General features: G+C 32.7%; 1 protein-coding gene across 1 annotated transcript in view; it reads right to left on the bottom strand.

Annotated features, from left to right (window-relative positions):
- LOC118181715 (vesicular glutamate transporter 1-like) overlaps positions 1-24,425 on the bottom strand; it is a 266,747-nt gene that overhangs the window by 143,508 nt on the left and 98,814 nt on the right. Inside the window, exon 2 of the mRNA XM_035350912.2 lies at positions 21,100-21,180. Within this exon, the coding sequence (XP_035206803.1) occupies positions 21,100-21,180 (81 nt within the window). The remainder of the gene's footprint in view (positions 1-21,099; positions 21,181-24,425) is intronic.

The raw sequence follows: 24,425 nt of genomic DNA, 5'->3' as shown, positions 1-24,425 counted from the left end.
TTTGTTTCCTAATCCTTTTCAAATTTTAATAAAAATTATTAGTTTAAACTTATATTTATATAATTTGCATGCTACTTTGCTTCAGAATTAATGCAAAAATGCATTGAAAAATAATATTAATTCAAAATCCAAGTATGAACTAATATAAGTTTTATTAGAACTTTTGAAACTGATTTAGAACTTAAATAGTTTATAAAGGTGCAATATAAATTTTATTTCGTTGCGAACTAGCTATTAGTGCTATTGTTTCATTTCTTTTACATACAGCCGGCGAACTGTTTATGTAAATCATTGATCACAAACGTTTTCGAGAAAGTTTTAGTGTAAATACCATGCAGCAGAAAATTCGCGAATTTTCATTATCTATTCCAAGATCACACCGCAAATTTTATCTTTTTCTGTTATGATGATCTCTCTGTTTTATTTATAATAAACAATTTATACAATGGCAGACCAGAAATTAAAAATATGTTATTCATTTTAAATGTAAAAAAAAAAAAAAAGTCAAAAGTTTACTTTTAAAATAAATCTCAGTCTCAAACAAGATGTATTTAATGGGTTTACATGATAAATATCGAAACAAAAAGTTGTAGAGACATAAGGTATTTTTTTTGGTAGCAGGCAAGATGAATAATTAGCAACGCCTTCGCCTGGAATCAAACCACGGACTTCTGGAACACGCGCCCAATGTGCAGACCACCGCGCCACAAAGGCATACGAAGAAGGCGGGAGAAATACCTTATATACTCCCCCTTTAAAGAGCGACTAGGTTTTTAGGGGACCCAATCACCAAATCTCGGGTGTGGAGAATCGTCATCCAACACCCTGTTAGTTCGGACGCCACTGTAGAGACATTAGATATTATTTTTTTTTGGAAGCAGGCAAGATGAAACTTTAGCAGCGCTTTCACTGGGAATTGAACCACGGATCTCTGGAATAGGTGTCCAGCGTGCAGGCCACCGCACCACGAAGCCATGCGAAGAAGGCGGGAGAAATACTTTATAAAGTAACTAAATGTAAATGTATTTTAAAGCATGTTTGATTTTTTTAGCACAGCGATTGATATATTTATTGTTGGTTAAATATTGCATTCTTTTTTAAACTGGGATTCGAAACAAACAATGTTAACGATAATCTAATATATTATTAATAAAGAGAAAGAGACTCCAATGGAAGCCTTTGGTAAGTAGAGTTAATTATTCTGAACACACACATTTTCCAGAGTTTCGATGGAGGGTTTGAGTAAAGTCACTATGGCGACAGAGTCTATTCAAGGGCATGGCCACCGTTTCACTGCTTGACATTCCGTTGTGAACGATTCAAGGGGAATCTCAAACACAGCCTCTCCCACTTGAAATCTCATCAAGCATAGAGGGCGGGAGTTTAGGAGGGGAGGAAAAAAATAAAATCTCGACCGGATTCTAGTTTCTGTTCTTCCCTCTGACATACCACCGAAACTCAAGTGAGACATTTTGGTTATTTATTTGCTTTCTGTCCATTCTTTGTGTTGAAGCTGATATTGCTTTTCGTATGGTAGTAAAGTCCAACTAGTAGTGTTTGATATGCATTGAATACGAAATAGACATTTTCTTGCCCATTTCTTGCTTTTGCATTTGTATCTTGGACCTTGTTATTTCGTTTTGAGTATTCAGAGTGAGTTTTATACAAACGTTTTAGTGACTGAAATGTGAAAGTTTGAACTGAAAAATTCGTTAATAAAATCAGACTGTCTCCTTGAAAATATTACCTAGGGAACCAATAAAAGCTAACCTTTCCCTCTTCTGCTTTTTAATGGCGTATAAATAGTAACCGCTTCATATAATACATGATTAACGTTCACTCGATTCAGAAAATTTCTAAAATGTTTCCCTACTACATATATGTTTCTTTTCCTGCTCTTTTCGCCGGGTATAATATCAGTCTATCCATTGAGGATCTCCTTGGACAACGTCCTCGATGATGAGATGGTTAAAAGATTCACGATTCCTTTTAGTAAATTTCTTCAGAGCAGGTGCCCACTTATTGGAAGTAATAAGCTGTTCCAAAACATTTAGGTACAATTATTTACTTTTTTAACTTTCAAGTTGTTCTTGATTTCAGCTAATTCTGAATTCCTTGCACACAGAAGAGTCACATTGCATTTTCTCATAATTATCTTTTAAAAGGTTTACATGATCAAAGTATAAAATAAAGGTGTTGAAATCTACAGTTTATGTCACCAGTGATACAATTGCATGTTTTAGTCCTGAAATATAAAGGATCCGAACAAGTTTTCATTTTCAGATAACTGGGTGGTAAGGGTAGTTTGATAGCGGAAATAAAGAATCCTGGGTTTAAATCAAATTACACCTAAGAATACAAAACTATTTTTATGTTATATTCTGCACTATGTATCCTATTTTTTAAAATGGCAAGGAGCGCAAGTTTACGTCTACCGTTGAGAACAGCCTTGAGCACCTTACAGATGACAGTACGATCTAGCTCAGTCCCGCCCCCAATTTGGATGGAGAGCACGCTGGCGAAGGGGAGCGGGTCAATGGGTCTCACACACCTCTTTCCCTACCATCAACCTCTCGAGAGGACTTTCGGCTCGCCTCATATTTCTAGTGCCCCAATGTCGTACGGACTCTATATATTTACAAACATCCATGTCTTCTTCGGGATTTGAACCCGAACACTTCAGCATGGCAGTCAGCGACGATAACAACTATACCGGTTGGGTGGCAAAGTATATGTATAGCAGTTAAACATTTTAAATAGCTATTGAAAGATATATGTTTATAGATCTCTTCGCATTTTGCATGGCCGAAAGTATTATGCAAGTGTATCTTTCAAAATCTTGTTTTGTGTTAATTCTATGAGTACAGTAGTAATTTAACAGGGCAGTTTGAAATTATGTTATCTTTCCGAGCTGTAATAATAATGTCTGCGTTGGTGTAATGCTAGATGAGTTATGTTTAGAAAGTAGTTGTTTAAATTTCCATAGTTTTTACAAATATTTTCTGAATTTCTCCCTTAAAATACACCAGATTTGAAAGTTATGGTTATAAGAGGCTAGTAAGTTTTTCTGAAGAAGTAAATATGAAAAATAAACTATGATGTTTCCTCTAAATGTTGTTTCCTCTAAATGCTATTGTCGAATTGCGAACCTTAAAAATGCTATGTTTATTGATAATTATTGTGTCGTAAGAGCGTGCAAAAGCGATATATTATTATTCCTTATGAGGTCTCTTTCTATCTTTACTTAGAGGAAATCATTTTAATTATTATCAGTTACTTAACATTTTATTTCTTTTTTCTGTAGGATGATTTACAGCCTAAAGTACATAAATGTACTCTGAACTTTTGTTTTTTGAGTGTATTTATATTACAGTTTATTATTTATTACAGTAAGAATTTAACTTTTGAAAATGGTTTCTCCTATATAATAAATTTTATTACTGTATGCATTTTTGCCAGAAAATATTTAAGACATAAAGTTTTTAATAATTTTGCAGTAATGAAAAGGTAATAATATTTTATCTAAAATTAGGTTATTTTAAAATTTAAGTATACGTTTTAGTTACCAGAACTATTAAAATTCTATCTTGATCTGTTGTATTATTAAGTGTCATTCTTGTTTTAAAATTGTAATGTTCTGTCATGTTAATCTAACCAATTATTATGATTAAGATCTTTACTGTCACTTATACTTTCCGTTTCCCTACCAGAATGCAAGCTTAGTTTGAGGAGTATTTAAGCTAAGGTTTTTGGACTGTAAGTCAGAGCGTATTTTTGCCTCTCGAGGCCACGTTACTAGGCTTCGCTAACTCAGATAAAACTTCAGTCTTCGGCTTTGCATTATAGTTGCCGACATTTAAATTGTTACGCCGAGGAGAAGTTTGAGCCAACTTTAAATAAATTATATAACTTTGATTACTAGATTTAGTTTAAATTTGAATTTGGCTGTTATTTTTAAGTTGTGTCTTTCCAAGTGGTTGGCTGACTTGTCAAGCACTAGACGTGCATTTCATGTTCGAGGTTTTGATTTAATAAAAAGGTTATTTTGTAATTATCTCAAGCCTTTGTCCTTATCTTCAGACGAGCGATAGTTAGCTACAAGTCTGTTAGGAGTTTGGATACCAGCTTATGCCACCATAGAACAACACCGCATTCAATAAAGTAAAATTCGTTTAAAGGTTTAAATTTTCAGTATTTTAACTCTTTTTATAAACTGTATTTCTTAACATTTTACCCAACAGAGTGTTTCGTATCATTATCATTTTAGAAAATAAACCCATTACTTATTGTGTGCTTAAGAAATATATTATTCCTTAGAATGTCTGTGCTCTTGCTCTGATCTACAGTTACATCAGTACGACGTTATTGGGCAATAAGAAACCCAAGAAAAATAAGTTCATAGCATCATATTCTCTTCTTTAAGTTAAACTATTGATGAAAAGCATTGGGGTTATTTCATATGCGCTTCACTATCAGAAGAGTATTAAACTTCGATTAGATCAAAAATAAAACTGTATACCAACCTTGAGTGGGTCTAATTCTTAAGGGCTTTAAAGTCTCATTTTTCTAATTTTAGGAACTGAAATTGATGTTTTACAGATCTTCGTTCATGTATCTGAAAATCTTCTAAGTGTTTTAAAACTGAATTGAGTGTCATTATTCGTATTTGATTCAGCTGCCATATTAACTACAGATTGAAAATGATCCTTTTCACAGAGAAGGATACTATTAATTGCAATGGCGATAAATTTCACGCTTCTGCCACTTTTTAATGAATGAGAATGTTCACCAATTTTAAAAAAATTACCATGTTTCCTTATAAAGTGTTTCTGATCTTCCGTTATCTTTTGCAAATGTCTTCTTTAGTTACCAAAACATTAAAGCTATCTCCCTTTCCTTTATTACAAATCCCGAAATTTACCCTATTCCCGTACCATATAAATGCACATAAAAGCAATGTGTATTGATTTCGAAGTTTCTAGATTAAGCTTTCAAAGAACGATGAATATAGAGGACAAAGAGAAATAAATACTACGACTCTGCGTTTAAATGAAAGGCTATGATATTCATGTATATGTGTTGAATTGTTTTAAGCTTATGACCTCTACTGTAAACATAGGTCAGTTTTTCTCATGCATTCTACAAAAATAGCGCTTTTGAAGTATGAGCCCTTGTCAGCGTTGAGTCTTATGGCATTGTGCCTAAACCATGCTGCAAGTCAGCGTGTAGAGATACTATCTTTACTAGCATAGTATCATTACAGAGAAAACGGATTTACAAAAGCTCTTTGGTTGCACTAGTATTTCTTTTTTTCCCCCTTTCTTTCTTTCTTTCTTTCTTTCTTTTTTTTTTTTTTTAATTATGGGAATTTGTCGATGGATAGCTTTTACTAATTAACAATTCACATTTTTTTCCCGAAAGTGAATTAATCTTATAAACCTTTGTACATTTCGGAAGAATTACATTATTTCGATTATTGATGCTGAAAACTCTGAAGTTCAGAAGATCAGCAGAAACTTATAGAATATTATAGAAACCTGATCAGTCATTGGAATTCCTCGATAACATATGCCTTCTAACTTAGTCTCTGTATCAAATTCTTGCCTTTAGGCCTAAATAATAACCGATTAAAGAACCGATTTTGCACGGTTATGGCGATTAGTTTCTTTTCAACTGAATTACAAACTAAGTCCACCAAAATCGTATAAAATCAAATGTTATATAAAACGAGTTCTTAAAAAACTGCAAGCCCTTTTTCTTGAATTAGGAGGAACATGAGAGTGAAAAATGAAATTACGCACAGCGTTCTAAATTAGAGAAGATTTTAAGACAAAAATTTAAATATGATATATAATTCTATTTTCGTCGTTCAGGCAATTATTTAAGTGTGTGTATACAGCAACGGAAAAGAATAATTCAGAATTGATAAATGAAGTATAATATGAAATATAATTTCTGCTGGCTTTTGGACTCACCCCACCCCGGGGATCGACGTAGAAAATTCTGTGAAGCTACTGGTTAGGATCTGTACCTAGGCAGTCTCGGCCATGGGGCTATAAAATTTCTGAACTTAATGGTTCTGAAAGCCCTAGGAAAGGTCACTTATATTGGCCCTCTTCAGGGTCTGGCACGTCCTGAGCAGTACGGCTCTAGTAGCCGGGGGGTAACGCCCACCTGTTCGTTGCGTAATGTCCCATGCGACGGGCAGCCCGTGCGACTGGCAGGTAGCAAATGTGCTGCCTGGGACCAGTGCTGCCTGTGAATATCTCAGGTGGTGCGCCAGCCTCTCTGAGGGAGCAGAGCGGAGACTGAACCTGCGCGCCTGGTCCTGAGGGGGAGTTGGATCTGTAGTTGGACCTTTAGGATCACGTGGAGCAGAGGATGTCTATTGTTGTTGTTGTTGTCTTTTGGACTGGGAGAAAAAGGGATATTTGTCAGCATAATTCGTTTATAAGCCTAGTCTATCTGAAAGAATTGTTACGGAATATAATGTTAACACTGTTTAGACAGTCCTGTAATGCTGAAACATATCAGCGTCAATTGAAATTTTAAAAAACGAAAATTATTTTTCTTTTATATAAAAATTTACCTCTACACCATATGCGTTCTAGTGGAATTCTTTATCACTTATCAAGACGAGAAATATTTTCCAGTGTTTATCAGTGTTATGAATGGAAACAAAATGCTTGAATATTATTCAAATTGAGCAAAGATAATAATAACAGATGATAAAGCACAGATGCACTACTCTAACATCTTAAGAAGTCTGTAAAAGGCCTGTTCGAACATATTAATTGTCCTTGACCGAAATAAATCTGTTAAACAAAATCTGGAAGGATAATTCTATTCATGTTTTACCCTGGTGTCTCAGTACGCTGTTTCTCTAAAACCTATTGCCAGCTCGAAAGCATCTGTCACAACACATACGAAGAAAGGTTTACAAATGGCCAAGAAAATTGGACAGTATTTCACAATAATACCCATCCATATTCAGCCGCTAATATTTTATGGAATGTGATATTAAGACTATGCTACAACTTTGTAACAGCTGTTACCTCGATCCAAGCAATTTCTGGTTAATTCCTAATTTGAAGAAGCAGCTGCACGGAATAATATTTAATTCAAATTGTGGTGTTATTTCAGTTGTAGATGGTTTACTGAAGCAACTTCAGCATATACTTTGAAAAGAGAATTACTTGAACTATAAGACTGTTATACGCAATTTATAGTAAAATATTTGGAAAAGGATCACACTTTTGTCTTACTTATGATTCCAGATTTTGTGTGATTTTACTGTCAGGTTTTATGGTACATCCTTTGTATAATGAATATCGAATGATAATAAAACTTATAATAGACATCTTTATTTTTGTACCTGTATTTTTCATACTTTATGACTTTATTTTTAGTATTTATGAAATGTTTTTTCATATGATAAACAGTCAGAATTCATGGTAATCTAGTTCTGCCATCGAACAGTAATGCTTCCTTACACGGTTACCATTTGGAAAATTTTAAGATCTTTATTTTTTAAATTAAAATTATTCGTTGCTGAAAAACTCCAAATGATTTAAAAAGTGTATTCGTTCTTCTTATTATGTCTTTATTTTATTTTTGACAGCCCTTAATCCTTCCATTCATACTACATCTAATTTATGACGTTGACTATATGGTGATTTTTATTAATATTTGTAGCATTATTATACTTAATAAAAGATGTCTTTAACACCATATGTTATACGCTTTATTACATAATAATCATTACCCTCCTCCAAATAACGAATTTTTAACCCTTTGTATTCGACAGGCGGCATTTGCATTTCAGATTATAATAACTGTATTTGATATGAAAAGATTGCAATTTGTTACAATCATGCTTTAAATTATTTTCCCTCTTTCTTATATATTTAATTTTAAGTGTATTCTGCCAACTGTTTATTGTTTAGTAACCTGATCCTTTGCTAATTGATTGATAGTTTGTAACCTGATTGCAATGTATTGTAGTTGTAACCTGGTTTTTAATGTAGTTTGTAACATGATTGTTTAGTAACTACCTGATCAACTAACGAAACCAACGAAAACGTGTAACCAACGAAAAGCTGAAAGCTAGAAAGAGTAACATTATATCACTGAAGATATAATTTTTAAGGTTTGAGCTTGGGGATCGATCCAGTACCTGCAGATGACGTCTTAAAGCATATACAATTTTTTTGATTAATTTGAAAGAGCGAAAACTGGTACCGAGAATCGGAGCATTATTGTTAGTTTTCGCTTTCTTTGGAACTGGCTTCAAAAAGGGCGTCAATACTTAAAATTTACGAAGTTTGATTACGATTCCTGTTCTTTTCCTTCTTGATCTCCTAATAATCTGTTTCATATTGTTGCTGTTACAGTTTTAACAAATGATATCAGAAGCACATTTTATGCCGAAAAAATTATTTTCTGGAATACTTCTCCCATTCATCAAGCTTTTATTTTCGGAATAAAATGATTTACTCAATAATCTTTGATTAACAATATTTTTAGAAAACAATGCATGCCCAATTGTGAATCTATGTGCATCTGTTTCAAAGATCCAAGAATGCATGTATTTTCTTAGACATCGTTGGATTTTAGTCATACTACGACTTCAGTTTTTAATCTTTAATGATTTGATAGGCTTTTACGAGCCGTTTTTTTTTCGTCAACCTCTTTCTGAAACCTTCGATATGCTCTGCTGCTCGTTGAGTACAATTAAATTAAATTACGTTCTGTACGTATGGTTTGACTACACCTGACATGCTGCACAGTTTGTGTAGATCAGAATGTAGTTGAAAAGTGTATCATTATTAATCGTAAGCCTTCGAGTGGTATATCTGCAAGTCTAAAAATGGTACATTTACAAATCTCCTTTTTCTAAACCAGATAGATAAATTCGGCAGAGAGAAAAAAACCATGAACGCTCGAAATCAAAAGCTTATATTAAATAAGAAAATTTTATGTATATATTATTTATAAATCGTAGAAAAAAGAAATAGACTTTTTTATATATAAATTTTGCTTGAATTTATAACATTCCGAATGTCAACTAAACTAAGAGATATTTTTTGGCACGCGTTGAATATTAAAATCTAGGACTTGGGGAGAACTACGTGATTACATTTAAGTAAAAGATTAAAATTTTAGAGGTAGGGTGGGTTATATATATTTTTAGAGACATTAAGTTATACCGATGCAACAGACGTGAAAATCGTCCAGTGCCCTCGCCGAGATTCGAACTCTGGACCTGTTGATTACGCGTTGGACGTACTATACAGTTACATTACGAACGCATGTGGAAAGAAGGGAGAAAATATCTTATATACTCCCTCTTTTAAAGGGTGAGTGGTAATGAGGAGACTCAGTCACCAAATCCTGGTGGTGATGAATTACTGTCTATCACCTTTTAGGCACCACTTATAGGGCTATTAGATTTATCGACGCAGGAGGTGTAAAAAAATGTGCTTGCCGGGTTTCGAATTCCTGACCTCCCTATTACATATCGGAAGAGCTATCCCGTTGCACTACAGGGGTGTCCGGAAAGGATGGAGGAAATGCCTTGTAATTTCTAAGGGAGATATGTGCATGCTTAGAAGAAGTAGGCAAATATTTCAACAATGAAATGGGGAGCAGTCGTCTGAAGGATGAAAAGTGTTAACCTCTTAGAAATTCTATTCTAATTCAAGATATTTCTAAAGTACGCTAAAGTGGAATAAGACAACAAGTATTATAAGTTGGCTCCTTATGAATTTCATACATGAGTTAGAAATCTGCCTAAGATTTGAAATTGGTATTTAAGGGCAAGTATTTTCAAATTAAAAGTTTAATAAGTAAAGCCGTTGACAAAGAATATACCCCACTGATTCCCTAACGAAGCAGATCTTATGTTATACTGTAGATTTACGTTTGGGGCATTAATTTAATATATAGAATTTCTAATATTTTCCATATTTAAGTTTTCTATATTAAATAGCTTTTTGGATATAAGTATAAATGGAAGCATAAATAATTGCATTAAACTATTCTCATTAACATTTGATTTTTGTCTAATTACTAATTTTGAGTTGTTGAGATTTAAAAATACAATTCCATTAATATTCAAGTTAAATTTGTTTTATAAATTCTATTAAGCTAACAGGCTGAATAACAGTTTGTTAAGAAAAATAAAAGTTTTTTATCATTACATTAAAAAATGTAATTTAGTTCTTTAAATATGTTAGTTCAGTTACTTTGAAATTTTAGTGTATGAAAGGTGTATCTAAGACATTCAACAAAACATAGTTCAAAGAATTTGATTTCCACTGGCGAGGAATCCTAAGAATTTAAATTAAAATTCCTAAAATATTTCGCATAAAACGAAAATTAAGTATTTTTCATATGGTAAATGGTATAATGCTTCTGCACGCAATGATATTGTTTTGTATCTAATATTCGCGGTAATTTAATATTAAGTTTTTAAGCCCAAAGAAGCGGTAGCCAAAAGGGCTTTTAGTCACAAAACGGCATTTTGTGGAGTTTCACTATAAACGGTGAATCACTTTTTAAATTGTTGCCTTAAAATATTATCGCCCTGTATTATATTTACAGAAATTAAATAATGAAGAATCTGCGTGAATGAATGTATATTTCTCGCTTTTGGGAAAAACGACGGTACTTAGAGCTATCAAAATTTGAATAACGTAATCCTCCACCCGAATATGGATACCTGGACGCCCTAACTTTCGAATTAGTTTTATTATCGATTTCATATTTTCTAAAACTTTAACGAATTTTTGATTAACAAACTCAACGATTTCAAAGCGAGCAATAGCAACACCGCACGAAGAAAAAAACATTTTTATCTCCAGTGCGCGAAACTGTGTATCGGAAATTCTAAAGATATACTGCTTTTAAAGATTTTGTGATATTGCTGTTGAATTGAATTTTATGTGGTTTAAGTCCAAAGAACATGATATTTAATAAATAAAGGTGATACACTAAACATTAAAAAAGTCCCTTTGATCATAATATAAAATCTGAAAGCTTTCTGAATTGTGTTTTAGTTTTTATGGTATGCACATAAAACTAAGCTTCCTTCAAAATATTCTTTAATAAATAATTTACCATTGCAGTTTTTATATCTTACGATGATACTGAACTCTAATAAACGTGAAAGATATTTAAATTCTGATGTCAGCATAATCTGTGGTACGTGTATTTCAGTTTAAATAGAGGGAAGATTCATCTCCCCGTCATTGAGAAGTCCATCACGCCTTCGGGATGCATCAAGTGGGGCAAGAAGTGCATTGAATGAGACTGGGAATTGTACTCCTTGATCCACGTACAGCTATCAATGAACGCTTAGAGAAATCTCAATCTATTCCCAGCTCTCCCGGCCCCGAGGGTAAATCTCACCCCTCTCTGGGGGACGAGAAAAAGGGGAAAGAATGGTTCAAGTGACGATCCGTTGATTAACTTTGTGAATCGATCTTTCGGGGTGTTTAAAGAAGGCCTGATGGGCGACACTATGTCCACGTTGATGCGACTAGTCAAGTCTGATTCATGGATTTGCGATAACCAGAGTTTCTATGAAATACACATTCCTCTGTAAAGTAAAATTTCTGGCATATTTTTAATCTCTCCCTTGCAATTAATTCTGGACTACGTTATTATTGATAAGCACGATAACTAGCGATACGATACGTGATACGATAGCTGCCGATATTAGGTTAGTTAGGGAATATTGGGGATGCTTGTTTACAATTAATACTTAATTCCTGAGAAAAAAATATGCACATATTCAAATCGTATTGATTTGCTTTTTGGCGAGATATTTAATATTACACATTTTTGCCAAAATGTAAAACGGAAAATCATTTTCTATTACTTTAACACGAGAAATAATGCTCTAAATACGGCAAACTTAGTTTCGTGAAAGTAAATATATAGGTTGATGGCACAGTTTCGGTGTGGTTATTATTTAAATTATGGCAAAGTACACTTGGGCTATCTGCCTAAGGGGAGGGATGCTTTCGCGGAGGACTTTCTAAGGGAAACTGCTTCGTATACACGTTAAACATGGGGAAAACCACGAAAACACCCATGCAGCTAACCTCGGATTCGAACCTCGGACCAAACTACCAGTGTTCAGCGACTTTACCGCTCGGCCGCTGGTGCACCGTTACACATGGGGAAAACCACGAAAACTCCCATGCAGACAGCCCGTTCGCGGGATTCGAACCTTTGGCACAGTTTCGGAAATGTAATTGTTTCTTAGTCAAATATGTAGAATTTTACTAGAATATTATAATTTTAATTACAATTAAATTTGTCTGCTTGCTTTGTAAAGCGATTTTTTTGGTCTGAAATTTACAATCAGAATACTTGATCCCATATTTTTAGGAATACATGAACTTAAGGATGTAGTAGCTCTAAGGACAAGCTCCATGTAATAAAGACATTTACTTTGGTTTCATGAACTGAAACTTTAATAACAATGTAGATTGTAATCAGTTCAATGGATATAAAACATAAATGGTAGAATTTTAATGCGAATAGATATAATAGATGGCATTTTAATGGAACTTCAATGTGAATAGTGTTGGAACATTACGATTCTCATATAAAGGGAAAGTATTTAACTTTAAATGTCAGAAAGAAAAAAAGTTGGATTTTTCATGTAATATATCAACAAAAGGAGATATTGTATCAGATAGGATACGAATGAAACTGCAGTAAAAATATATGCTAATTATAATTGTTATCAAAATTTACAGTTTCACTCTTTATTACTTCCTTGTACAAAGTATTAAAATCACGAATTCGGGGATCTTGTTTCAACTAAAATAATTATTATAATTGCTTTCAAAACCATTTGAACGATGGTTTTGCTTGACATATGCACGTACGGACAGAATAAAGGTCTCTTTTTCCCAAAACGGATCGGCCCACCAGCGGCCCGAGCGGTAAAGTCTCTGAACACTTGTAGTTCGTCCGAGTTCGAATTCCGGCGAAAAGGCTGGCTGCATGGACATTTTCGTCATAATAATAATTTGCCGTAATAAAATAAACCAAACCGAAAACGTTTGAAATGGATTCCAAATGTAGTTTTTTGAGACGTCTGTACGTCTCATGTATGTATCTTGAATAACTCAAAAATGGATAGCCTCAGAACGTTGAAATTTTGTATATACGACAGCTATAACATGTGGACAATCATCTCCCTTTTATCAGTCTCACCAAACGTATTTTTATGTATATCTATCTATCTATCTATCTATCTATATATACATATATACATTCTGTTACTCACTCTGAATGCATGTATATCCATTCTGTACGCGGTTCGGTGAGCTCAGGTTTTTATTCACATATGTTGGTAAAAGTTATTTAAATGGTACGAAGCCTAAAAAAGCCGTATTTGTTTACATTTGAATTTTAGTTGAATAATGAACTAAACCAGTTTTTACAAATTTTCAGAAGAATAATGAATTAAGTCAGTTTTTGCACCAACACCAATGTGTTTTTGTCTAGTGAGATCCAAAGTAAAATTTCAATTTTGTGCACTGAAAAATATGTCCCCCTACCCACTGGTCGAATTTCTTGTTTTTGCGTAGAAACTCTAAATTTTAATTGTAAAAACTATTTTTTTAACAGTTTTTAATTGTATTTGGTGTTTTACGTTTTTCCGTATTTTGCGATTTTTAATGAAGATGTTTTGAGTTTTTTTGTATTTTTGCCTTACCGCTAAGTGAGAACTAAATTAATTGAATGAGGAATGTATCTCTAATAAAATTCGAGGAAATAAGTTTAAATGAAATGTAGCAAAAAATGTACATAATTTAATAAGCCGTACAGGAAAATCGAAATCTGGTGTGTCCCTCATCAGATTTTTTTTATGATTACGATAGTGTACCTTTTGCCTTTTAATTGGAATAATATTTTCAGAATATATTTTCAGAATATAAAGACTAGAATATATTTTCTGTAAATTTTATCTAGGTAATCTGGAAGGTTAATTTTAAGCCAAAAAGATGTTTATAGTCTTATTTTCTACTCATATCTGAGGAAAACAAATCAGTGATAGTTTTTTCTTGAATATTATGAATTTCTTGAATGTTATAATGAAATCGTACCAGATATGTAATGAAATCCCTATTTAACCGTTTAAAGATTTTTAATGGTAAGATAAATTTTCATTTAAGGAATAAATTATGCTTTAATGCAGGAGTATGTAACCCTTTCATAAAAGAAAACTTTTCAGTTCATTGAAATGTAGTTAGTTTTATTGACTAGAATATATAAGATGTATACATACATACACATATACACACACGCATATATATATATATATATATATAATTATTTAAAAAATTTCTGACCAAATAAACTTGATACAGAGGGAAAAAAATAAAACTGGGAAATTAAAACTGTCACCTCTGTTCTCCCTTTTCTTTATTACGTTTATTTGAAGCTTAAATTTTCTATCTTCGCGTGTGGGTAATTTTATTACGTTATGTGTACCTGTCTCTTGATCATGCATTGTTTATAACCAGGCAAAAAACAACTTTAGTTTGGCGTAGATTTCGACGTCGGTTAGATGCAGCCCTTTCTTTTTCAGGAGAAAAAAATTTGCAAAAGGGGAGGAGCGAAGACCATTTTTAAAGAATGCCGTAGGTACGCGAGCATAAAGAAGCGCCATCTATCGAGGTAAACAATAATGAAACATGAAAAACTAAGATGCTAGGAAACTAAAAGCGTCAGAAAGAAATATATTGGAATTAACCTCATTTACTACGAAAGATAAATTTTTATAAATGTGAAAAATTACAAGGAAATCCCTTTTACTAACTGAAGAAGCTTTATGGGTAATGTTTGGAGAAACAAAGTCAAAAATGTGATTAAACGCCCAACTATGATTAGACTATGATTAGTTATCGAAAATAGTTTTACGAAAATTTGTTAATGATATGTTAAAAGCAAGTTCATATTGCAAATCTACTTTGAAAAACTTTCCTTGAGAATATGCATGCATAAACTATATCTGTCTAAATCGTAATTGGATTCGAAAACTTTTTAAAATTACAAAAATCTTTTTAAGCGTTTTTAATCTATTTATAAACTATCGAGCATTAGAGAGAGTACAGAAGTTTATTCTGAACTGATTGAATTTTTTTCCTACGACGCAGAAATTTGACTTCTGCATATTATTGCATATGTAATAGCATTGAAAATAGGTACCTTTTAAATTATCATACTAGTGCATTTTTAAATAAGTTTTCTAAAAAGAAAATGTTTCTTAATTTATTTAAGTAACAATTATAAAGCTCAGTCAGCTTTTCCTAAACTCGCGGTTTCAGATGTTACGTATTAATACGTAACGTACGTAAACTAATACGATAAATTAATACGTACTGTTGCGGCGATCGCTTTACAGAAGTGATATTTAATACTCGTGTTTGTTTATATTCTTAAAAATACCCGTCGCTTTCAAAAGTGATCTCTTCAAATAAAATTATAAGGAAAAGATCGCTAAGTGAAGGTTAACTTACATTTCTGAAAACGTTTTGTAATACTTTATGATGTATTGATTAATAATTTTTATAAACATAACACTATCAATGGGTTTAATAAAAATTATTCTAACGCTTGATATTATGCTTATGGATAAGTTATGTTTGAACAAATGGACTACACAATATAACTGGAACACACTAATGTAAAACTCAAACTGAGGAAGAAAAGCAAACTTAGATTGGCGTAGATGATTTTGGATAAATAGGTTACAATTTGAAGGCGATCTTTAAGGGGTTCGATTATGGAAAAAGTCCAACTTTTGTGTAAGCGTCAATTATTATTTTCATTATTTTGCTCCTGAAGTAGAGTATCAACTAGTATCAAATCACCTGAAAAATCGATAGATTTATTTTTTTTTAAATCTGCGCAGATTTAAAGTTTTTTTTTACCTAATTTCAAGATATGCAATATAATCTTTTTTAAAATTTCATTTTTTCATGCAAATAAAGTCCTCAATGAATTCTTAAATAAAGAAGGACAATGAATTTCAAATTTTATGAATCACTTGCATCTTATGTGAATAATATTTTGTAGTCGAGCTATGTAGACTTTTCTTTTTTATGAATGCTTGATTTATAGTGAGTCACAATAAATTATACTATTTATAGTGGTTTAATAGAACTGGTTTTATGATAAACGGTGCTTAAATGTGAAAGCATCAGTTTAGATTCTGAAATCCACGCATTATCTCTCACATGTATTTAGAATCTGCTTGTCGCTTTTGAGTAATTTTCACGTTACTATGGTTACGCTAATGCATTACTAACATTCGCCAAGGTAAGTATGACAAATGAATCCTCCGTAAACAAACCCTGATTAAAGGGCTTTAGGTTAGAGTCTTTATATTTAAACGGAGATGATGATACTTAGATTAATATATCAGAAGACTTCCCGTGATATTTTTAAAGGTAGGAGAATAATCCTTTTATGAGAATGATCCTTTTAACAAGGTTAATTTCAAGGAAAAGGATTAATTACGAATCAAATAAAAATTAAAGATTTTATTAAAAATTGAAGAATTATTCGTAATTTAAGGAAATATATAAACGCTCATTTGTGTATATATGAAAGAACATTTGTTGTAACCATTTTACATTAATGAATTCTGTGTTTAAGATCAGATTACAATTTGTCTAGCAAATGTTATTCATTGCTTAAAGTAAGTACAATTACGATGCAAACGTATACAGAAATAGTAACAAATCAGACTATTGCCTGCCAATAAATGGTGATGCTCTGTAATTTGAATATATTTAAGGAATATTTTATTGGCGTTGGCAAAGACTAATGTGAATTCTAAAGGCGCAAGAACCACAGTCGGATTTGAAAAGCGATGAGGTTTTTGCATTTATGTCTTCTAAAACATTTTATGAAATAACGCGTTAATTTATCGCATTAGTTTAAATAAATAATGAACCACATGTCTATTAAACTAACACGCAATTTATGTGTTTTTGTAGCTACGTTACCTTTCTTCAGTCTAGCAAAAGTCATATTCTATCAGCGAAAATAAAGTTTTTTAAGACAATGGTTTTAAAATACACGTTGTGCCAGTATGGTGAATTGAAAGTGCAAAACGTCAAACGAAGGTCGATCTTCCGTAACACGTATGAATTCACGTATCTGTTGTAACACGTATCAGTCAGTAGGATTTAGAGCCCAGAGCACATGTGGTCATAGACGGAAAAGATCAGAACAGAAGCATATTTTTAATATACAAAAATATGCTAGTGGGAGGTAGCAATACCCGGTAAAGAGGCATAGTATATAAAACTAACAATAAAAAAAGAAATTATTTAACATGAAATCTAGCATCAATTCTAAATGATGCATTTCAGATTTGTTAAATCGAAGAGAAATAATTTGGTTCTAAAAACTCCTTGATTTGTGAGATGCTACTAAGCTTAAAACTAAAATCTAGGTTATATTTGTTCTCTGAATTTTAAAATTTATAATCTTAGCATTTCAAATTAAATTTTTTTCGAAATATTTACTATTGTTCTCGCACGAAGCAAATACTTGCCCTTTGCTCTAACGTTATAATTGAAAGTATTTTTAATAACTCTAATTAGTTGATTTATACATTTTTAGCTTAGCTTAGATTTTAATCTAATGAATACAGAGCTGCCCGTTTTTGTGATTATCGAGCTGATATATTATTTTGAGCAATAAAAAGTCTCCGGTTTACATTCAAGGCTTGAAATCCTATTTCTACCATGTGTACGTGTGGTGCAACGGTAAGCATATCGAACCATGTACAATAACGATCCCGTGTTCGACTTGGCAAAGACACAGATTATTTTACAAAATTCTCTTCAAACCTCTTTTGGTTTTTACATCTGACTCCGAACCTAAAAGGATGGACGATAATTTATCAGTAAAATAAGATCAACTTTCCCTTACCGGTTGTATCTTCTTCACTCTAATCTTGCATGTTTGCAGGAGGAAATGCAAGAACTTAAAAGATCACCCATGTGTGAATTTATGATGCGAAAGTTTAACATACCAGGCCGAAGCACCGATTGTCACGTGTTCAACACCAGGCGAGGGTTGAAACTAATTTTTGAACACTTGTACCTCCTGTATTAATTCTATTTCTGCAACAAATATTTCTTTGTTTATATGATTATTAAAATAAATGAAGAAATGGGGAGATAAATCATGCTTTCAATTCTGTGGTAATTTTTGTTTCACGGAAAATTTCACGAAAAGCATAATAATTGTGAAATTTAATAAAAGTGCCCTGCAAATAAGCAAGAATAATTATAATGTCATTTATGTGCTAGGATACAATTTATCAGTGAAGATATTAAGATAGAATAGCATTTGATAGAAAGAATAGAACATGAAAAACCAGAGGATGTAATTTCAAATCTTGGATAGAAGAATTATTTTGTTTCTTTATTGCAGGATTCGCTAATGACGAAAAGCGTAATCCTAACAAAGTCTTTGTTTAACTTATTGTATTATTATTTGTTTAACTTAACTTTTATTAAAAATTTAACTTACTGTCATTGGTAGTATCAGAAGCTTCAAAATCATTCATAACGAAAGATAAAAACGATTGCGCAAATAAATTTAGATAGCTTTTTAAATCGTGACTCTACTTCATTACTCTAATATCTAATATCATGTGTATCACAAACTTGTAGCGTATAATGTCCGTTTTTACTGGGTGCTATTGTGGCGTAACTGGAAGTCAGCGCGGGTAGGAATTGGTAAATCTGGACTTCAAATACCAGTGAAGGCAGTGCACGTTTTCACATTTCACATCGATCTGTAGAGTTCCACGCGAATTAAAAGGTGACGAACGATATTCGTCATGACGAGGATGTGGCGGAAGGATCACCTCCTCTCCAGTTGCCTAGTTAGTGAAGGAGAATGTAAGGTATTTTCTTCTTCCTTACCTCGTGCCTTCGTGGTGTAACTGGAGGAACGTAGTTGACAGGGCCGAAGTTCAAATCCTGGCGAGGGCACTGCACATTTTTCACCTTTCCTGTGCCATAATAGAACTAATGAATCTATAACCTTTCAATTAGTGTAACTTTATTTCTTGCCCTAGACTTCTGCCGTACAATAAGTACATCATTGAAACAGCTAATTGTCAAAATTGTATTTTTGTTGCGTTTGTTTGATTGAAAAGAATTCATGTAACATGATTTAGAACTCGTAGCCGCTGAAGCACCACACATTTTTCGAGACGGCCATTTGTGGCCCACTAAAAGCATCTCACTTCCTTAGAAGGACAGACAAGAATATCTGGATTACGGCAAAGCACATAACAGCTATCTGCTTAAGGTGAGGAGTTTTTTTCATGGAGGAAGTCCTTAGAGAAACTGGCTCATATTTACGTTACATCTAAGAAAAACCATGAGAAATATCATATAACATTTTAACCAGAATTCGAATCGGGATAAAACTACCAATGTTCAGCGATTTTATAGCTCAGGAGCTGGTGCTTTAGAAGGGATAACGAATAAATTAAAAAGATGGAAGTTTGAAACGTTATTTATTGAGAGTAATACATGTATATCATTTTCAGTATGAACAAATATGAGTCAAATAAATCTCAAATTTTCGTTGTTTTAAGAAATTATCAATAATATCTTTTAGGGGAGTTAGACTTAAAATATGCAGGTAATTGTCTTTCTTCTGAATCTTATTTTTTATATTGTCTACAGCATATTATGTTGTATCCCACCATTTAAAAATGATCAGTCAAAATTAGTGAACTCAAATTAAAATCACAAAATCATGTACTACTACCATTACTAGATAAATCCTTTAAAAACTGCTAGAATATCTTGAATTCTGAATGCTATTTTTAGTAAAGTTTCCTTTTTAGGTCTGCAATAAAGTCAAGAAAGCAATAAATACTGCATATGTTTGCTGGAGGCCCACCAGCGGCCGAGCGGTAAAGACGCTGAACACTGGTAGTTCGGTCCGAGGTTCGAATCCCGCGAACGGGCTGGCTGCATGGGCGTTTTCGTGGTTTTCCCCATGTGTAACGTGTATACGAGCCAGTTTCCCTTAGAAAGTCCTCCACGAAAGGCATCCCTCCCCTTAGGCAGATAGCCCTAGTGTGCTTTGCCATAATTAAATATACCACACCATATGTTTGCTGCTAGATGTAAAGAGATTATTAGGATTTTCACAACTGAGCCCTCGCTAAAATAAAATGTGTGATTTAACAGTTTCTATTTGAATGTGCTCATTCTTTACAGCACAACAGTACGCAAGAAAGAGTCCAATAATTCTTATAGTGTCTTTTATATGAGATATAGAATCATCCAGACTAACAAACTGTCAGCATTTTCGTATTACGTACATTTTCTTAAAGATAAAATCCTGTACTTTTTATTAAGAAGGGCTCTGAAACTGGTGATATTGATCAAATATAAATGCTGTTGAAAAGACTGCAAGAATAGATTTGGAAATTTCATGTAAGTATACACTCCTAATACATGAAATGGTCTTTTAAATGTTTGAAAATTCCGAAGTTAGTTGTAATTATTAACGCGAATAAAAACTAATTTTAAATACCATAAAATTATCTGAAAACTTACATTTTCAGATGATGTTTTAAAAAATATTAAAAACACATAATATACACTTAGGGTGGAGAAAAAGAATTGCTGAATTTAAATGTTTATGCAACTCTCAATAAAATTATCGCTCATTTTAAAAATCGCTGATATTCAAAGTATCATATAAATGTTTGAATAAAGTTGATTTTTTGAAATGAAATGACATTAAACAATTTATTTAAAAAATTGCTATAGATGTTAGTTCTGTTAAATATTTACTCTATTAATTATATGTTCTGTTAAATATATACTTTAATATATCATTTTGAGATGCCAAATTTCTTGTCTTTTATATTGATTGTTTGTTTGATCTTAATTTACACAATCTAAAACATAGAACAAACACGATCTTTGTAATCGTTATGCATTATTTATAAGGAAAATGTTTCTGTAATATTTGAGCTACAAGAATTTACTACATGTTCGTAATCTAACTTACTTCAAGAGCTTCTCTTTCGGTTTATTCAGAGATTTTAATGACGGCATCTCGAAGGATTCCCCCTTTTGTCCGTCCAGTCTCCTGTGGACAAAAAGTTGCAAAATTAATTCACGAAATTAAGTATGCAAATCAAATGTAAACACATCTAAGAGAAATGAATTGAATATCAAAGTTTCCTGAAAGATAAACATTGTCTAAATTATTCGTAGTCGTGATTTTCGAGACTAAAATAATTGTCTCAAATTTTTAATTTAAAAACTTTAAACATAATGAAAAGCATGAATGGAAAACAAATTTAAGAATGTTCCATTTTTGTAGGTGTTACAAAGAAAATATTTTATTATTTTACTTTCAATTTGTTTTAAAAGACTACATACAAATGTACCAAAGAAGTTATTTAGAAGCTATACTTAGTTTGAAGCCCAGTTAAGTTTGTAAAAGATTCCTCTTTTTCATGACGTAGATTTTCGGAGCTGAGTATTTTTTTAACTCCTTTACGTCATGACTTTGACTACTAAATGCTTTAAAACGCTTTATGATGTCTCACTGTTAATTGAATTACCAATGATGATTCAGACATAAATTCATTGATGATTCAGACATAAATTCAATGATGATTCAGACATAAATTCAATGATGACATTCAATGATGATTCAGACATAAATTTAATTATCTTATTATATCCGAGTAATAATGTTTATAAATATTATGCTGTAATAATCTTTTAAAGATAAAACATCCTTCATTTAATGTATTCCAATTTTATTAAATTAGTAAAAATGAAATTTTTGGCATTTGTATCAAACACGATCTAATAATCTTGAAGATAAAGACATAAGTTTTCTTGTTCCTGTTGAAGAGAGCCTTCACTGGGTTTCGTTTGATGTCACCTGAGCATTTTCTTAGAATTATCCTGAAGTCAATTTAAATTTTTTCTTTTGTTAAACTGTAAGCCATAGTACTAAGCATAATTGCGATAAAAACTCCAAATTTGCTCTGAATATGCTCATTTTTTATGTTCTTACGTATTTTTATAACTTTAAGTGCTACCCGACCGCGACAGTGGTTAACGACGCTAACTGCTGTACCGGAGGACCGGCTTCGAATCCCGGGGAAGGCATGGATGTTTGTAAACGTATAGTGTGTGTGCAGCAGGGGGAACTCAAACATGTGGCGAGCCAAATGTCCTCTAGAGAGATTAGCGGTAGGAGAAGAGGGATGGGAGATCCTCAGACCCGTCCCCTCGGGGTGCTCTCCTTCAAAATTGGGGGCGGAACTGAGCAAGGTCGTACTATCACCTGTATGGTGCCCAAAGCTTTTGCCAACAATAGGAGCAATCTTACCTCCTTGCCACGATGTTTCGTGGACTTCTGATATAAGATAACTTAGAGTAGTCACAACAATATAATTTTAAGTAAATGAAATTGTACTTATATAAGGTTCAAATACCGGTAGGATTCAGAGGGCTGGAGCTGGAGTTTCTAGCAAGCTTTTCGGTTTCGACATACCTGTAAGATCTTACTCCACTCTGATGGAGAACTGAAAGCCATTCATGTAGCTCTCCAACAATTATCATTGAGACAGAGCTCGTTCAGGAGGGCTGTTGTACTGTCTAATTCGACTTCAGGAATACAGGCCATCTCCTCTTACCAAGAGTGTAAGAACATATGCGTTCAATAGTGTCAGGAAGCCATAAAAGAACTTTCCCACAAGATATCTTTTCAATGGGTACCTTCACACTGCGGTATTTATGGGAATGAGATGGCTGATATGCTTGCGAAAAAGGGGGCTACGGTTCTCCAAAAGCCAAAAACGAGTGCAAGCCTCCATTCTATTAAGCGTTTGACATTGCTAACATATCAAAAGACTTTTAGAGATTTTGTTACTCGGGCTTGTGAGGGCAAGCCTTGGAGTGTTCTCTCAACAAACCCAGCTTTTGTTTCTGACCACCCGCAAACAGTTGCGGTTGCATCTTTTAGACTATTGACGGGACAAGACTGTCTATAAAATCATTTATTTCGCATTGGACTAGCTGATTCGCCGTTGTGTGTTTTATGCAATAGTGGACGGCCAATGACGGCGGAACATTTGGACGGGTGTGAAGCACTGACAAATTTTTCTTGTAGATTTCAGCGTTATTGGCAAGCAAGGAGTTTAATGGCCTAACGGTTAATGACCTAACAGCCTAATGGCCTAACGGCCATTTGACAAATAAATACTGTTCAAATTCAGAAGATGAAGTTACTTTTTATTATTAGATTTACCATTATAGTGAGAAATGATATGCAATATAACATACTGTATAAAAATGAAACCTGAAATATGTAATTTGAGGAATTTACGTATAAAAAAATTCCGCATTCAAAACGATGCATCTTTTAGAGAATTAACAGTAAGCAAGACAAAAGATAAAAAAACTCCCTTAAAATGTGTTTTAGTAATAAATAAAATATGTTACGGTAATTTTTCAAGTAAAGTTTAAAATATAAATGAACTATTGAATGCTTAACAATATTACATATCAGTAATATTCATATAACTTTGTGTTTGCCTTGAAAATATCCCAACAAATTAAACGAAAAATAATAAGCAGTCAATAAATGTCTTATGTTAAGTATATGCAAATGAGAATAATTTTATACCCATTCTCCGGTAGAAGTCAAGAGAAATGCTGGTGACAATTTATTCATTTACGATGATGTTGAAGTTAATTGCGGTTTAAAATATCCAGACACTTTCATTTCGCTTAAATAATACCAACAAGTTTTAAATGTCAGACTATTAACGATTCATTAGACATTGTGAGGGGAAAATATCCCGTTTCACGTTGGTAGTCGGGGATTTTCAATTACCGATGGGCGACATCATTAAAATGTTATCCGCGTAGAACTTTCCCTTATCGTTGTGTTGAATAACTCATGTCATGTTCTCTTCTTACGTTACATTCAGTAATTGTCAAATGATGCTTTAGCTATGCATGCAGAATGATCAATCATTTCCAAACTTTTCCATTATTATTTTCCCAGGTTTTCTATAGGTGACATTATTAGAAATTTTTTTAATAAAGAATGGTAATAAGGTAAATATAGATAGCGAACAGGATCTAATTTTGATTCGTTGGCTATCTATATTCCGTTGATGCGTCCGTCCGTATTAAAGAGCCGAAAAGGCTTGAACTATAAAGCACAATGATATAAATATAATACACTATAAAGCTTGAACTATAAGCACAAATTGTACACGAATAATAACAATTTACAATAATGAGTTTGGTAACATTTGAAAATTTGAGACAATTCGAAAGTTTGATAGCCTAATAGACTCA

Source organism: Stegodyphus dumicola, chromosome 2 (genome assembly GCF_044657685.1).
Source record: "Stegodyphus dumicola isolate Sdum_Otavi_A_Nest chromosome 2, ASM4465768v1".
Taxonomy (NCBI): Eukaryota; Metazoa; Arthropoda; class Arachnida; order Araneae; family Eresidae; genus Stegodyphus; species Stegodyphus dumicola.
Note: the sequence above shows the minus strand (reverse complement) of the source record. Positions and strands in the feature narration are given on the sequence as shown.